The sequence below is a fragment of the Amborella trichopoda genome, chromosome 4 (genome assembly GCF_054954075.1).
Source record: "Amborella trichopoda isolate Santa Cruz 75 chromosome 4, AtrichopodaSantaCruz75HAP2 v2.0, whole genome shotgun sequence".
In the NCBI taxonomy this organism is placed as follows: Eukaryota; Viridiplantae; Streptophyta; class Magnoliopsida; order Amborellales; family Amborellaceae; genus Amborella; species Amborella trichopoda.
Genome location: NC_142339.1, coordinates 4,584,336 through 4,602,276, shown reverse-complemented (window position 1 = coordinate 4,602,276; position 17,941 = coordinate 4,584,336). Strand labels below are relative to the sequence as shown.

The 17,941-nt window shown below is 35.8% G+C and overlaps 1 protein-coding gene and 1 pseudogene across 4 annotated transcripts; one reads left to right on the top strand and one right to left on the bottom strand.

Moving 5' to 3' along the window:
* Positions 1–1,748: 1,748 nt before the first annotated feature.
* LOC18439286 (protein NRT1/ PTR FAMILY 8.3-like) lies at positions 1,749–7,788 on the top strand (annotated as a pseudogene). The gene is made up of 5 exons (XR_016053875.1): positions 1,749–2,071; positions 4,008–4,113; positions 4,218–4,337; positions 5,325–5,511; positions 6,799–7,788. The product of XR_016053875.1 is annotated as a protein NRT1/ PTR FAMILY 8.3-like (transcript).
* A 4,858-nt stretch (positions 7,789–12,646) lies between these two features.
* On the bottom strand, positions 12,647–17,570 carry LOC18439288 (protein NRT1/ PTR FAMILY 8.3). 3 transcript variants are annotated; one of them, XM_088864487.1, is made up of 6 exons: positions 17,284–17,570; positions 15,414–15,519; positions 15,094–15,311; positions 14,098–14,654; positions 13,627–13,673; positions 12,647–13,507 (listed from the first exon to the last, which is right to left on the bottom strand). In XM_088864487.1, the coding sequence occupies exons 1-6, from the start codon at positions 17,344–17,346 to the stop codon at positions 13,488–13,490; spliced, it is 1,011 nt and encodes a 336-aa protein (XP_088720613.1). In that variant the 5' UTR covers positions 17,347–17,570; the 3' UTR covers positions 12,647–13,487. The 3 variants fall into 3 exon arrangements, with proteins under 3 accessions (XP_088720613.1, XP_006849520.1, XP_088720612.1); XM_006849457.4 differs by having other exon boundaries at positions 12,647–13,673; XM_088864486.1 differs by lacking the exons at positions 15,414–15,519; positions 17,284–17,570 and having other exon boundaries at positions 12,647–13,673; positions 14,098–14,684; positions 15,094–15,205.
* Between the last annotated feature and the right edge of the window lie 371 nt (positions 17,571–17,941).

Sequence of the window (17,941 nt, the reverse complement as noted above, 5' to 3'; positions counted from 1 at the left end):
GGTTAAAGAATTTGAAGCTACAACTTGAAGGTTTTAAACCCCAAAGTTGTTTTCTTTTCAAATGGATTCCCACAAGAAGTTCGGGCCCGAAATTTGTTAATGCAAAACGCACCCCGAAAATTGTTAATGCAAAACCCATTAACAAGTATGAGAGTAATTTTTTTAACTTAATAGGGAATTTTAGTAATAATGATTAATTAAAGGGGTACCAAAGTAATATTTTCTATTTAATATTTTCCCCATTGATAACTATTTCAACGACTATATAATATGTGGGATTGTCTACAAAGGGATCATTTATCTTTATTACAAGCTCACAAATCACAACTATTCTAACTCATATCAAATTGGATGGCTTGGGATGAGTCATGTAGTTTGGGATTTTTATTTTTTTGGAGCTTCGTATCTATTCAATAGCGTTCTTATAATCACTCATTTTGAAATTTAAGAGACAAGATTGATTGTGGCCTTTTTGTATGAAAGATAAATGGTCTCTTTACATACTTGTTTATAATAATTTTATAGGTATTTTAAGGTATTTCAAAATTAAATCATTGAAGTTTTAAATATTGGCAATTCAATAAATTCCTTTTGGAAAAAGTTTCCAAAAATTATAAAAAATATACCCTCTTTTAGATTATTAGAAATAAACCCCAAATATTTTAAAACCTCATTCATGCCTTTTTTCTCCACTATTTATGTCTTTTTCATGAAAATAACTTTCACGATAGTCTTAAATTCGTGAAGGCATCACAGTTGACCCAAAATTGTGATGGTCATAACGGGTTATAAGCTAATGTATCAAGATACTTAAAGAACCGTGATGGTTATATCACATGGTCACTTGAAGCATCACAGTACTTAAATAACCGTGACGAGTTTTTGGGCTATCACGTGGTCACTTGAAGCATCATGGCACTTAAAGAACCATGATGGGTTTATGATCTATCACATGGTCACTTGAAGCATCATCGCACTTAAAGAACTGTAATAGTGACTTGAATCATCATGACACTTAAAAAACCTTGATGCTTTCATGGACCTAATACTTCCATAAAGGACATTTTAGTCACAAAAATATGAAAAGCGGTGAAAATGGGTATGGATGAAGTTTTAAAAATATTAGGGTTTATTTCTTATCATCTAAAAAAAGGTATACTTTTTTGTAATTTCCCAAAAGTTTATTTAAGTTTGCAATATTAAATTATAGGATTAAGGTGTACCTCAAAAATCCATCATAAAATATTATTTTGATGTTGGAAAACCCTCTAATTGATCATCTCAACATCAACATGTATGATTATGAAAAGAAAAAAAAAGTTTTCAAGTCCCAAAAATAATATATCTCGCAATATATTATTTAAACCGTCTATTTTCAAGATTTACATGCGCTTATAGATTAACCGTCCATTTTCAAGATTTTCATGTGTTTATAGATCTACTTTATTTGAGCCTTTTTAGAGTTTAAAATTATATAATTAGATATCAAAATAGACTTTCAAGCCCTCCTATAATTTTTACACCAAAATTATACTTATGATAAAATTTGGAGGCACTCTTTAATTTGATTATCTAAAATTTGGAGGCACTCTTTAATTTGATTATCTAATGTTGCAACCCTATGCAAGCCCCACCCATTAACCTTTTCTTTAATTTGATTATCTAATGTTGCAACCCTATGCAAGCCCCACCCATTAACCTTTTGTACAAGGTGTTCACTATAAACCTTGACTATTCGTTGTGAAAATGGGTGGCTGCATTTATTTAATAGAGTTCAAAAGAATTTTTTTATGCATTCCTTTTCTTTTTTTCTAAATATATTTGTACCCTCCTCCTCTTTGAATTTAACGTCCCTCTTTTCTGTCAATATCCAAACTTTCACTCCTTTAACAATGGCCTATCCATCTCTCTCTCTCTCGAGCTTGCTTGCTTACTTTTGCTTCGGCTTTAAATACAGAGTTCCAGGGAGGATTTTGGGAGACTTTGGGTTCTTTGAATTTTGGGTGTGATGGGTTCTCAAGAGGAGGAGAGGCTTCTTGATAAATCTCTGCTTGAACATGGAACTTTAAATGTCAGATTTTGATTCCTTATCTTCTTTTCAAGTTTCCAATTTGCAATATATTTTGTTGAGTTTCATCTATACCTCTCTCTCTCTCTCTGTTACTGGACTATGTTTTTGGTCATTATCTCTATGTTTTTCTCGGCTTCTCTTAGTTTAGCTGAATTCTACTGTCTGTATTTTCCCCTTCTCCTCAGAGAAATTTGATATCCTAGAATTGAAATATCCGTGGAAAGCATAATTGATTCATATCTAAATTACTTTTAGCATGATTAATCAAGTACTTGATTTCTGATTTTCCCATTTAGGAATTGATCTTGCTTCTCACTGCCAAAGACTGTGAATTCTTTCATTTAGGGCGAGAAGAATAGAATTACTGAAAAGTTTCCATAGTAGTCCCATAGAGTAATTTCTCTTGTTTCTTCTCTCTGTTCTATTCTTAGGCATCTCTAGTATTACATGTCTATGGTTGAAGATGTAATCCATATTTGACTGGTTTAGCCAATTGGAGGCTGTTTATCTTTTCAAAATTTCCCATGTGATTGCTTACTGTGAATCTGTGAACTCAAGCATGGGAAGAAGCTTTGGATGGAGTTAGAAAAGAATTATTGGGCTCTTGTGAGCCTTAAGTTTGATTGATCTTTTGATTCCCAATGAAAGTTGGGAATTGCTTTGGATAAGATATTTCTGCTCAAAAATGTAATCTATATTTGAGTGGTTTAGCCAATTGGTGGCTGTTTATCTTTTCAAAAATTTCCATGTGATTGCTTACTGTGAGTCTGCAAACTCAAGCATGAGAAGAAGCCTTGGATGGAGTTAGAAAAGAATTATTGGGCTCTTATGAGCCTTAAGTTTGATCGATATTTTCATTGCAAATTGAAAGTTGGGAATTGCTTTTGATAAGATATTTCTGCTCCTGTAACTGTGTTGTTATAGCACAAGGAATAAGTCCTTAATCCTTCATTTGTAGTCCTATAAGCAAGTCATTGTTGGCTGGGCCAAACCAGTTAATGATAAATATTTGGAGAGGTTGGTTTCATGGGTTTTCTTCCAGCCTACTCCTCATCAAGTCATGTTGCTCCGCACTGATGTGTTCGTAGAGATATGGCTGACAGATTTAGCACCTCTTGTAAACTTCACCCGAACAATGATGCAATGAACCTCGATTTGCTTCATCTACTTGTAAAAGAAATGAATTATCAGGAATTTGGATCTTTTGGTGGTAACAGTATAATAGTTAACAAAAATGTCAAATGGCTGCTGAGAACATTAAGGAGAGCATGAAACTAGTGGGGTACTGCTTGGTAATGGGTGAAGTTGAGGATTTCTGCATTCACCAAGGAAAATTTTCATTCCCCAAAGAGTAAAAACATGCATGGCCGTTAATTCTTTCATTTTTTTCATAATTTGGTTATGATGGGTCCTCCTAGTTCTTGGATTTGCACTACTGTGAGTAAGAAAGCAGCCACCCATTTTTCGCTGAATCTTACTGTGGAGGATACATGGTAGGGAGTGCTTGAGGAGTCTTTGGATCCATTGAGAGCTCTAATGGTGGAGTTCTCTTATTATCTTAAAGAAGATTATTGAAACTGATTGTTTTGCTATGCAAGAATCTTAACTGCCTTGCCTGTCATTTTTTTTGTTTGGCACAGGTGGACATGCCTTGCTTTTCTCATTTTGGTTGTTGGACAAAGTTGGACACTTTATAGCAATTAGTTTTGATATGTTAATTAGTTATTTATTGCATAGGTAAGGATTATTACTGTTTTAGAAATATATAATGGTTTGATATAATGGGGCGCCCCACCTATTTGGCAATTTAATGGAACTTATGCATTATTAGAAAATGAATGTTAAGCAATAAGGTAAGGTTTGGTACTTTGGTTATGGAAAGTAATTTCTTGTTTTAATACTTTTTTCTTCCAAATTACCTTTTTCTGGTACCCAGAATGAAATCCTGGGACCATACACAGGGGATGTATCAGTTGACATTCATGGAAACCCTGTCTTGAGGCACAATACAGGCAACTGGAGAGCTTGCACCTTTATTCTAGGTATCCCTTGTTAAAGCCACGGTTTCTGTAAATTTATCGTTCCCTTTTTCCTTTCCTCCATTCGTATATCATAGACAACGTGATTAACGATTGGCCTTGTACAGGAACAGAGTGCTGTGAGTTTATGGCCTTCACTGGAATTGGTATAAATTTGGTCATTTATCTCACTAAAATCCTTCATGAAGGCCATGCTTCTGCAGCCCGAAGTATTACCACTTGGCAAGGTACATGTTACCTCACCCCTCTTCTTGGGGCTGTATTGGCTGATGCATATTGGGGAAGATATTGGACAATTGCAGTGTTCTCCACAATTTACTTCATTGTATGTATGAACCATCAAAAATACAAATGGCCTACTAAGCCATCCTCTTTTCTTTTTCTTTCAGATTTTTACAAGGCATTCTCTTGATTTGTGTTTGCAAGTAAAAATATTGTTAGCTAAAGATAGAGACCCCTTGTGTATGTGTTGTCATGTGATGGGGTATGTTCTGTCACTTTTTCACAGGGTATAGCAATGGGTACGTAGACACTCCTAGGTATGTTGCACAAAGTATAAGATATGTTCAGAGTTCAGATACGTGTGTGTGTGTGACATTGAGAGAGAGAGTGAGAGATGCATTTTGTTACGTGTTCTATATCTAATGTGTTGAACTTCCAATCGCTTTCTTGTTGTTTCAAATGATGGTGAGATGTAATACTTTTTTGTAGGGAATGGGTGCACTCACCCTTTCTGCTTCAGTTTCTGCCTTCAAGCCTCCCTCTTGTGTGTAAATGGATACGTAGACACACCAAGGGATTCGGTGCGAAGTATAAGATATGTGCAGACACGTATGTGTGTATGAGATAGATAGATAGATAGATAGAGTGAGAGAGAGTGAGAGAGAGAGAGAGAGAGAGAGAGAGAGAGAGATGCATTTTGTTATGTGCTCTATTAGTCTATATCTAATGTTTTGAACTTTCAAACCGCTTTCTTGGTGTTTCAAATGATGGTGAGATGTAATACTTTTTGTAGTGAATGGGTGCACTCACACTTTCTGTTTCCGTTTCTGCCTTCAAGCCTCCATTCTTTAATTGGTTTTATTTCTCTATCAACATTGGGGCTCTTGTTGCTTGTAGTCTCATTGTTTGGATCCAAGACAATGCAGGTTGGGCTTTAGGATTTGGGATTCCAACAGTTTTAATGGGTTTTGCTATTGGAAGCTTGTTTTCAGGCACAAGGCTATATAGGTTTCAAAAGCCAGGAGGGAGCCCCCTGACCAGAATGTGTCAGGTTATAGTTGCATCAGTTCGTAAGTTGAATGTCGAAGTCCCTAATGATAGTTCTCTCCTATTTGAAGTACCAAACAAGAGCTCAGCCATCCAAGGGAGTCGGAAATTAGAGCATACTGATGAATTCAAGTATCCCATTTTTTCCTTTCACTTATTTATTTGGTTCTAAATCATCTTTGGGAAAGTTGTTGTATACCTTTGGATGGTGATGAAGTGATATAGTAGTCCATTGGGATCATGACTGTCTCATTAGAGGGTGGAATGAGTAGAATGGATCCACCATTAGGGTCATGTCTGATTTGACTGGCTCTCTCTCTCTCTCTCTCTCTCTCTCTCTCTCATAAACATCATTTACTGGATGGTGATTACCCCAATGAGCTGGAGTTTTGCACAATGCTGTCAAATTCGCTTCAGTGGCTTCCTTGATTTGCTTCGTTAAGGGAAGTGCTTAGGTGCTTCAGCAGATTTAGGAGAAGACATTGGGTTTTTTAATATCATTATAACTAATAAATAAAAATTTCAAAAATTAGGAAATTAAAAGAACAGAAAAAATAAATAATACTTGAGTTTGATGAAGAATAGTCAATAGAATAGATACATGTGGGGTGAAGAAAAACTGAATAATAAAGAATGAGTAACCCTAAAACAATTCAAGGAGCCACAATCTTCAAGTTCCATAAAAAGGAGAAATCTTTCCTAATTTATTTTAAGCGATAAGAGAATCCTAAAATCCCACCGTCTTGAATAGTTCAATTTAATGATTTGAACTTTTGAAAGAGACGAATAAAAAGTGAAGAAGATAATAGAAGAACTGTAGAAAATAGATTTCATGACTGAAAAAATAAAATGTTTTGTTTTCTTTCTTTTTTGTGAAATTGGGACATTGTTGGTATTTTTAATAGTTTTCATGGTAAATTAGGCCAGTTTTGGTACTTATAATTGTTTCAGGGTTTAATCCTTTCATTTTTTTAGTTTAAAATCACCTTAATAATTTTAAGCATATCGGTCATGCCCTGCTTAAATTTCCCCATAAACACTCTAAAAATTATTGGATTTGCCACTATCCAATTCGGCCAAATCACACTTCTTTGGCCAAAGAGGTGAAAGAAGTATGAATCATGCCGAAGCAATAGTGGTATTGTTTTCTTCACTTCAAAATAAGTGAAAAACAAAAATGGCCTTGTCAGACAAAGTGAAGCAAAGATGACAACATTGGCTTTGCATGCTTCAGTAGATTATACTATAAGCTCTCATTTCCAATGCTTCAACATTTTTACAGCATTTTCATAAGGAAAAGACGATACTGGTCACTATCTTAGGCACGTAGTAAAGTTTATAATCTATCAGTGGTCGACATTCCAAGACTCTACATTGTTTTGGCTTCCTCCTTTTGGTAATTATTTCTATCTCCTTCAGGTTCCTTGATAAAGCTGCCACAATGTCGAATTTCAATGCTAAAGCTGGCAACTTCTCTGATCCATGGAAGCTCTGCACTGTCACCCAAGTTGAGGAATTGAAGATAATGGTTCGAATGTTTCCAATCTGGGCAACTTGTATCATCGTCCCTGTTATTTATTCCCAAATTTCTACCATGTTTGTTGAACAAGGAATGACTTTAAATAAGAGTCTCGGGTCCTTCACCATTCCTCCTTCTCTCTCTGTCTTTGTTATGATAAGTGTCATTGTTGGGGTTCCAATCTATGATCAAGTACTGATCCCATTTGCTAGGAAATTTACAGGCAATGAGAGAGGTTTCTCTGTGCTCCAAAGAATGGGTATTGGCCTAGTCGTATCGATATGGGCCATGGCAGCAGCTGCCATAGTCGAATTTCGATGATTAGAGATCGTGAGAGCCAATGGCCTAGTGTATGACACATCAACACCTGTCCCCATGAGCATTTTTTGGCAATTCCTTTGTATTTCTTGGTTGGAGCAGCTGAGGTGTTCACCTTCATTGGGCAAGCGGAGTTCTTCTATGAACAGTCGCCTGATGCTATGAGAAGCTTGTGCACAGCCCTCTCTCTCCTTGCCAGTGCTTTGGGTAATTATTTGAACTCTTTTGTTTTAACCTTTGTTATAGCAGTTACGACAAAAGGGGGGAGCCCTGGTTGGATACCTAATAATTTGAACGAGGGTCATCTCGACTATTTCGTCTGGTTATTGGCTGGACTTAGCTTCTTGAACCTAGGGGTCTTCGTTGCCTTTGCTGGGAAATACAAGTGCAGGAAGGGCTCATAATGTTCATGTCTATTTTCTCTTGTGAAGGCATTTGGATTCACTTGGTCAGGCCTCATAATATTCTTGTCTATTTTCGTCTGCAAAGGCATCTGGAATCGCTTTGTTTTTCTTTTGAGAGAGAAAGATAGCATCTTCATGTCTATATTCTATGCAAATGCATTTTATTTATTTCCTGACTTCTGTAGAAATTCGCTCTGGCTGATGGTGCCTGATTTCATAAACCAAAACCGGTTTCCACATGCATTTTAGGGCCACCTACTTTGTTAGATAAAGAAACATCTGTATTGACCATGATTACATCTATGTTCATATAAGAAAATACGTCATTTTCCTCAAGGATTTGAAGCATATCAAGCATGTCTAAAAATATACTGTTTTTCTTCCTCTTCCGTCATATTATGACTTTTGCAATGCTGATTGCGATTTGCCTATTGCCTTTGATAGCTCTTGATTTAGGTTAATATGATAGGAATTTTATGAGGTGCTTTTCAAAGATTTTGAGATGAATTCCTAGGGATATCAATCTCTTATTATTTGTGACTACAAAAAAGTAATTGAAGATCAAGTTGTTGCTCTTAGCCTGCATTAGCAGGTACTTTTTATATTTTTGCCTTCTCGGCTTCTTCTGATCTTAGTTTTACTTATGATCGATCTACATTTCATGTAGGGGAAGTCTTGTATAATCCCCATGATCTTGGTAACACTATTGATTATTTTGTTCACTGTAATTTTATTATGTTGTTTGCTGTAATTTTGATCTATTTGAACATGTTTGTTCCATACATAATTAATTTGAATCAATATAATAACTTATTGCTCTGGAAGGCATGTGATTCTGTGCTCATTGGATTTGGACTGCAATGACATTTGATACCCAATCATGTTCACAATCAGTTCCAATGCGTAAATCATTCGATATCAACTATTATTTTGACCCTCATTGATTCTAATGCCTTGTATCTAGATTGGAGGGGCTTGAAAGTATTTTGCGAACTTTCGAACTCTGTTATAACTCTTCCAAGCTTAAGGGGGTTTCAAAAAAAACAAGATAGAGAGAGAGAGATTCTTGATAACAAAGGAAAATCACGTAGGGGCTTAAGTTAAAGGTCATGGCCTCCATTCTCACTAACACTTTCAATTAAATTTACTCTTTTCAAAACGGGTAGGGCCCGTAAGCTCCACTAATCTACCCAAAAACTAATAAGGAAAAAGGTATGCTGTGAACATTCATTTTGTTATTTCTACTATGGATGGGTTATTTTAAAAACCAATATTCTTAATTAAGCGAATATCATTATCTCATTGTTAAAAAATTTAATGAACGACAAAAAAAACTTGCTACTTCGCAGATTCTTATTTTCCCAAATAGATTACACAAAAGAAACTGATTTCCTAAGGAATTCTAGGCAAGTTACCAAACCTGGGAAAACGCATCCTAAGAAAACATTGCCTGTTTAAAAATTTTCCAATGAAAATTTTCAAGGGAAAATGTTTTTCCAAAAAACGAATGTGCCCTACACTTTCGACAATTCGCAACTAATATGAATATCATGAAAATACCAGAGACTTTGCATCTTCCAAACAGTCCTTTGTTGACGTATCACAATCAAATGAGTGCTAAGAAAGTTAGGAAACTGGAACCTATGTGGCATTAGTATACTTTTATTTCAAAATCACAATAAATATTTGTTTCGAATTGAGCATTATCATTTTCTGTACTATGAGGCACAAGGTTCAATTCCATGTTTAACATTATGTATATACTCCTAGCCATTAGGTGATTGTGATCTTCTTGTATCAAAAGTAAATAATTTATTTTTTTATAAATTTTTCTCAATTATCTTCTTTTTTTTTGTATTTTTAAAAAGTCAATCTTAATCGTATAATTTAAAGAAAATGATTAGTGAGGAAGAAGTTATTTCAATTTCACCTTTATGAACGTGTTTCTTTTTAACTTGTTTGTGGATGCATCGGGGCACGGTACTCTAAAGGGACCACCTAGATGATTGAGAATCTTGAGATCAATTGAAAAAAGAATGATCCTATTGGACCCTTCCCCACCTATGTGTGTAGGACCCTAAAGGATCACTATTAAATTTGGCACGGATTTATAAAAAAGTCAAATCCCACATTCATCTGATAAATTTTTTAGATATTTGTACCAACTTTAATGGTGATCATTTGGGGTTCTACATACATGGATAGGGGAGGGTCCTATAGGACCATTACTCATATATATATATATATATATATATATATATATATAGTATAAGAGGTCACAATTACTTTTAGGGAAAAGTTTATATAAAGTTGCAACCTTAAAATGTAGAATTACATATGCACCTCAAAAATCTATCGAAAACGTTGTTTTAGTATTGAAAGGCCCTCTAATTGATCATCTCGACATCGAGATGTATGAATATTAAAAAAAAATTGTTTTTGAGTCCCAAAAATAGTGTATCTTGCAACACATTATCTAGTCCATCTATTTTCAAGATTTTCATATGTTTATAGATCTACTTGATTTTAACCATTTTTGGAGTTTAAAATTTTCTAAATAGATATGAAAATAAATTTTAAGATAACCCTAAGATTTTTTTACAACAAAATTCCATGTTATGATAAAATTTGGGTGTGCACCTTAATTGGATTGTTTAAGGTTGCGACCTTAGAGAAACTGCACTCTTACTTTTTAACCATTGAAAGTAAAATTCAATTCGTAAAAGTATCACAACATTCAAGAAATTTTGTTTTGCACTTTGTACCCAATCAATTACACATCATCAAGCCACCCAATTTCAAATATAATCTTCAATGATGATCATGACCCGCTTTTGTCGAAAATAAATGGTCTCATAGATATTTCCATATATATGTGTGTGGAAAATAGAGCGCTTTTTCTTTTATATGGTAACCCAATTCCACCCATTATATGAAACTTGAATTTATATGTATTGCACACATCACATATAGAATGGAGTCCCTGTATACAAAATTTCAAGGACTCTATATGCACAAACTATCTGCCAAGCCCACGTATATCATGAGCATGCTATACACTTGCTCCCTCTTGCCAAAGATCTAATTGATAAGATCTTTTCAATCTGAAATTTTTTTGATCCACCTAAGAATTACTAAATGGTAACTCTCGATTTTGAGTTATTCAACACTTAAGGGGGTCTCTCTTCACTCTCCAGACACTATTTTATTCAAGGACAGAGAAAATACAACATGCAGAATTACTTTTCTGCGAGTTGGAATATTTGTGGGAATTCCGACTGAAGAGGCGTCAAGCCGAGCCATTTATTATGCCAAAAGCTATTCGAACACCATGATTGGGCCTTGGGCCCAAGAACTTAAGAGGCCTTGGGCCCAGCCACACGAGTTCAAAGGTCACAGAAACATCTACCCTAACACTAACAACCATTGAAAAACTGGGACATTTACCATGTGCAATGTATACTTATCCTGAAATCCCTCTCTCCCGGAAAAAGAAGTATGGGAAGTCCATGAGAAGGAAAAACTCTATGATCCATCTGGTCATAGTAAGAATATGCTAATGGGAATAGGAACGGTCAAATCAATGAGTTGGAAGGTGATAGAAGGAGTTTGGGAGATACAATTCAACTAATGACATGTATGGTGGGGCCCGCTTCCCCTCCATTACTGTGCAAACCGATTGATGGAACAATGATGACAACATTGACCATACTATTACAAAGATTATGGGGGTTATATAACACTTCCCCACATGAAATGCAGACGGGTGTGGCTTTTATAAGGTTGCAACCTTAAACAATCCAATTAAGGCGCACCTCCAAATTTTATCATAATACGTAATTTTGGTGTAAAAAATATTTAGGATTATCTCAAAATCTATTTTTATATCTAATTATAAAATTTTAAACTATAAAAATGGTTAATATCAAGTAGAGCTATACACACATGAAAAACTTGAAAATGGACGGTCTAGATAATGTGTTACAAGATGCACTATTTTTAGAACTCAAAATCTTTCCTTTGTTTTTCATATTCATACATCTGAATGTTGAGCTTATCAATTAGAGGGTTTTTCAATATTAAGACAACCTTTTCCGATGGACTTTTGTGGTGCATCTTTAATTCTACATTTTAAGGTCGCAACCTTACATAAACTTTTCCCAATGTGGATTGACTATACTTAATACTAAAATCAGAAGAACATATAAAAGCCATCCGGTAATGCAAGCTAGCAGTAACAGCTTGATCTTTAATCTCTTCTCCATAATCATAAATAATGGCTTTGAAAACCACCTCATAGATTTCAAGACATATCAACCAAAAGCAAGAGCAATCACAGAATTCTAAGCAAAACTCAAAACAACCAGGAAGAAAATATTAATATGAAGTAGAACGAAGCTAAACAGTATATTTTCGAAATGCCTTTTTTTATTTTTATCATCACTATCAGTGTTACACGACTCATCCCAGTCGGACTCCAGCTACTAGCTCGGCCGGTGACCTACCCACAGTTGTGTGTGCGACTGGGGTGGGGTGGGGTGGGGAGGGGGGGCGGGGGGGATGTAAAAAATGTGGGATTTTTGTATAAAATTTTATATATCATTTGGATGGTTTTGAAAAATATTGGTGATTTTTTTTTTTTGCGTAATACCTACATTCATATTTTATTTTTTATGTCTTTTTTAAAACTATAAGTAATTTTTTTTTAAATCCATTTTTCTTTTCTTTTTTTTTTAAAGTTTATTTGGAGTTTAGAAGGTTGTGTTTGATTTTATTTAACTTTTAGCAGTTTTATTTTATTTTTCAATTTTTCTAGTTTTTTTTAAAATGTATCTAAGCTTTTGGCCCTATACAAGACTTGACCGAGTCTAACTACCCTAGGCCAAGGGCCAAGTCCCTTTGCCGAGGCGATCTCCCATACACTTGTATTTTCAACCTGCTAAAGACGCCCAAATCACCATAAAGATAATCTGTGTGATACGAATGTTCCTTTATTTGATGTAAAATGTGGTCTCTGGAAAGCACGTTAAACCAATCTAGCTTCATTTTTATAAACAAAACAGTCTTGATCCATAAAATCAGCCAAGATACACCATAGTGAGTTCTTTAGAACTCACTAGATAAATCAAAAGCATTTTGACAGAACACTTACAAGAAGTAGCTCTCTCTCTCTCTCAAAGAACCATGAGAAGCCAAATGCCTTCACAGATGAAAATGGACCAGAACATTATGCAGCCTTCTTGCTCTTGTATCGCCCAGCACAAGCAACATAGACCACCAGGTTCAGGAGGCTAAGTCCAGCCAACAACCAGAAGAAATAATCGAGGTGACCCTCATTCAAATTATTGGGTATCCATCCAGGACTTCCCCCCTTCGTTGTAACGGCTATAACAATGCTTAAAATGAAAGAATTCAAATAAGAACCCACAGTAGAGGTGAGGAGAGAAAATGCACTGTACAAGCTTCGCAAAGCATCAGGTGACTGGTCATAGAAGAACTCTGTTTGCCCAATAAAGGTGAACATCTCAGCTGCCCCAACAAAAAAGTACTGAGGAATTTGCCACAAAATGCTCATGGGTATAGGAGTCGACGTGTTGTACACTAGATCGTTGTCTCTAGCGATCTCTAACCTTCTGATTTCCACCAATGCGGCTGCTGCCAGGGCAAATAGTGATATGAATAGGCCAATACCCATTCTTTGGAACTCAGAAAGACCCCTCTCATTGCCTGTAAATTTCCGAGCAATTGGGACGAATACTCGATCATAGATTGGGACCAAAAAAATGACACTGATCATAACAAAGACAGAGAGAGAAGCAGGAGGAATAGACAAGGACCCAAGACTTGTATCCAAAGTCATTCCCTGTTCAACAAACGTGGTAAAAATCTGGCAATAAACAACAGGGAGGGCATTAAGTGTTGCCCAAATTGGAAACACTCGGAACAGTATCTTCAATTCCTCAACTTGAGTTACACTGCAGAGCTTCCATGGATCAGATAAGTTACCAGTTTTAGCATCGAAATCAGATATTGTGGCAGCTTTATCAAAGAACCTGAAGAAGAAAAAAACAGTTAGCAGGGCAGGATGCAAAATCAGTCATGTGAAAACATCCAACACCAAATTATTGCAAAGTTTACTACATGCTTAAGATGGTGAGCAATTCCATCAGTCTCTTTGTGGTAACGTCTTAAGCATGTGGCAATATTAGAAACGGCAAGCTTATAGTATAACCTAGTGAAGTATGCAAAACTATAGCCCACTAGGGTCATTGCCATCCAGTAAATGATGTCCATGAGAGGGACAGAGAGAGAATAAAATAAGACATGAGCCTAATGGTGGATTCTTTCTCCATCCCACCTCATCAGACAGTCATGACCCCACGATCCATTGAAGTTGTAAATTGACTTCTTCGAAGCCGATCTAGTGTCAAATATAAACAGTGTAATTAAAATAAGTGCAAGTGAAAAGTGTAATACTTGAATTCATCAGTATGCTCCAATTTCCGACTCCCTTGGATAGCCGAGTTATTGTCTGGTACCTCAAATAGGAGAGAACTATCATCAGGGACTTTGATATTCAACTTACGAACCGATGCAACTACAACTTGACATGTTCTAGTCAGTGGGTTTCTTCCTGGCTTCTGAAACCTATATATCACTGTGCCTGCAAGGAAGCTTCCAATAGCAAGAACCATGAAAACAGTAGGAATTCCAAACCCTAAACCCCAACCAGCATTGTCTTGAATCCAAACAATAAGGCTACTTGAAACAAGAGAGCCGACACTGATTGAGAAATAAAACCAATTAAAGAATGAACACTTTTTCACCCTCTCCATTGGGTTGGTATCATCAAATTGATCAGCTCCAAAAGAAGACACACATGGCTTAATGCCTCCGGCCCCTAGTGCAATTAGATAGAGGCCACAGTGGAAGAAAGCATACTGAAAAGGACTTGGAGAGGGGCAAACGCTTCCAATACAAGAGGGAGGCTTGAAAGCAGCAACAGAGGCAGAAAGGGTCAGTGCAGCCATTCCCTACAAAAGAGAATGGCATCTTCCCATTATCTGAAGCACCAAGAAAGAAATTCAATTTAACACAGAAGACAGATGTTCACAAAATAAAATCCTTCTCTCTCTCTCTCTCTCTCTCTCTCTCTCTCTCTCAAGCTCACATATCTTATCCTTTGTAGTTTGTACCAATTCCCTTGGTGTGTCTACATGTCCATCTCCACACCCTATGACAAAATTATATAATTTACCAAAACCCATCACATGATAAAATATATCCAATTCCCTTATCTTCATCTCTGTCACTCTCTTATGATTCTCTACTATACGACCAAGCATAAGGGCTTTCTCTCCCCCAAACGATATTTTTTTTGTAAGAAGCAATTAAGAAAATTCTTAATAATTATCAAATGAAAAAAGAGAATGAATTAATGGGAAAGTTGGATTTTCAGTGATTCATACGTACAATGAAGTAAATTGTAGAGAACAGCGCAATTGTCCAATATCTTCCCCAATATGCATCAGCTAATACACCTCCAAGAAGGGGAGTGAGGTAACATGTGCCTTGCCAAGTGCTAATATTTCGGGCAGCAGATGCATTGCTTTCATGAAGGAATTTAGTGAGATAAGTAACCAAATTTGTAGCGATTCCATAATAGGCCAGGCGCTCACAGCACTCTGTCCCTGTACAAACTCAGTTGATAATGACAAGCCTATTATAGACAAATAAAGAAAAGAAGGAAGTACTGAGAAGTTTACTGAAACCATGGTTTTAACAAGGAATACCTAAAATAAAGGAGCAAGCTCTCCACTTTCCTGTATTATGCCTCAAGACAGGGTATCCATGAAGGTCAACCGATCCATCCCCTGTGTATGGTTCTAGTCTTTCATCCTAGGTACCGGAAATAAGGAAATTAGAAAACTAAAATATAAAAAGAAAATACAGGTTTTTTGTATCCAAAACTCAACTTAATGCTTTCCATTCACTTTCCAATAAAGCATAAGTTCCATTAATTGGCCAAATAAGGGGGACAACCCATTCAAGATATAATTCCATGAAAGAAAATAATCCTCACATAAGAAACACAAAAATAATTCATATATCAAAAGAAATAAATAAATAATACATCACAACACAGTGCCATCAAATGTCCACCCATGCCAAACAACATATGAGATCCATTAATCCCTATAAGGCCACTCCACCATTACAGCTCTCACTAGATCCTATGACTCCTCAGGACACTCTCTACCACATATCTTCCATAGTGAAGAGGAGAAAGTAAACTGACCAGCCACTTTCGTACTCCCAGTAGTACAAATCTCACAACCAAAAAGACCCATCATCACTGATAAGTGACGGGCTGTTTTCTTAGATTTTAGTTGTTTTTTTTTTAGCTTTCAGAAAAGTTAAGGTCTAGTTATCAAAAAAATGGAGAATATCTTTCCTAGATTCTAGGAATGACCTTTAGTGAAAACAGAAGTGAACATCTTCTTCAACTTCACCCATTATCAAACAGTTATTTCACTATCTTCATGCTCTCCTCAAAGTTCTTGGTAGACATTTTTATACACTACTGTACTGTTATAACTCAAAAAGATCCAAACTTCTGATAATTCATTCCTTTTACAGGCAGATGAAGAAAATGGAGGTTCATTGCAACTTCATTCAGAGGAAACGTATAAAAGGTGCTAAATCTTTCAGCCATATCTCTACAGCACATCAGTATTGGGACTTGATTAAAATTGACATAAGGTTTGGTAAACATGGTGCAAAGTGACTTGATGAGAAGTAGGCTAGGACAATACCAAATAATACCAACCTCGCCAAATGTCTCCTTAATTGGTTTAGCCCAAACAACAAGTACTTACTTCTAGAGCTACAAATGGAGGAATAAGAATCAACATATTCCTTGGCAATTAACAACATGGAAGCCCCAGGAGCGCAACTATGTTACTTAGAAGCAATTTCCCACTTTCATCAGCAATCAATGGTCATTCAATCTTAAAGCATAAAAGGGAAATAGAGAAGAATTCTTTGTTACATAATAAAGCAAAGCAATTCCAAGTTTAGTTGAGTTACAACCCCATACCCTAAGTGGAATTTTATGAATCCTCATATGTTTCTCAGAAATAATCGGATAAATCGCATAAGGATAGATATCAAAGATCAAATTACTCTGAGAAATTTGGGAAAATCCTTTAGGCAAAAAAGAATGCTGAATACCTCCAAGCAAAAGAGCAAAACAAACAGATAGTCAAGCAGAATTCAGCTAAACTAAACTAAGAAAAGCCATAAAAAAAACAAAGATAACGCCCAAAAACATAATCAAGTAACACGCAGACAAACAAAGAGCAAGAGAGCGTGAGAAAGAGAGAGATTGTGTTTGGGTCTATTAAGAAATGGGCTTTAAGCAAATGTATTTAGGGTGGCAGGCGCAACAACACGATGTATAGAGTTCCATTTTCACTAAGTCTTAAGTAAACATTTGACCAAAAAAGAAGAAGAAGAGAGTACAAGATTGCCTCCATGCATTTAGATAAATCGGATTCATAAGAGGCAGTAAATGGATAAACTAAAAACCAAAACCAACAACTACATTGCAAACTGGAAACTTGAGAACTCGAAAAGAAGATAAAAAATAAAAATTCTGACATTTAAAGCTCCATCTTCAAGCAGAGATGCATCAAGCAGCTTCTCCTCCACATGACAACCCATCACAGCAAAAATTAAAAGAAGCCAAGTCTCCCAAAATTCTGAAGAGATTTAAATCAAAAGTAAGCATAGCAAGATAGAGAGAGAGAATATTAGGTGGGGGTCCTGATTGGAGGCTGGTGTGCAACTTGAGAAGAGACGTCAGCATTCAAAAAAAAAAAAAAAAAACAGAGAGTGAAAGAGATGCGATAATTGTTAATGTTGATTTGAGTGCCTAGTAGTGAAGTGGTAAGACATTCCGATTCCCTGCTAATATAAAATGTGGGGGCGATAAATACAATGATTTTTCTAATTAATAAACAAATACTTAGAGCACCAAATTCCAACAGAAAAACGCAATGGTTTAAAAAACGGATCGGTGATTGGGATCGGGCTTCTAAAAAATCGATCCGGATCGGCGAATCGACTATCCGAATCGGGAATCGGGTGAATCAGTCATAATAAAGCTTAAAAAAAATCTGAAAAAAATTATTAAAATTCATTATAAATATTGTTTTTTAGGAATTCAATAAGAAATGAGGGTACTCCATTAAGAATTTTCATGTTTTTGAATGAATATGCGAATATTGATATATTCTTTCCCTGCATGAACCGCCAT

What these genes read in the sequence shown, in the direction of transcription:
- LOC18439288 (XM_006849457.4), bottom strand. Translation starts at nt 17,346, where the DNA reads ATGGGTTGTCATGTGGAGGAGAAGCTGCTTGATGCATCTCTGCTTGAA. An exon ending in TCTCTACAATTTACTTCATT is followed by an intron (nt 14,655 to 15,093) that starts GTACGTATGAAT and finishes TCTCTTTTGTAG; the next exon opens with GGAATGGCTGCACTGACCCT. An exon ending in GAGCATACTGATGAATTCAA is followed by an intron (nt 13,674 to 14,097) that starts GTATTACACTTT and finishes TTTCTTCTTCAG; the next exon opens with GTTCTTTGATAAAGCTGCCA.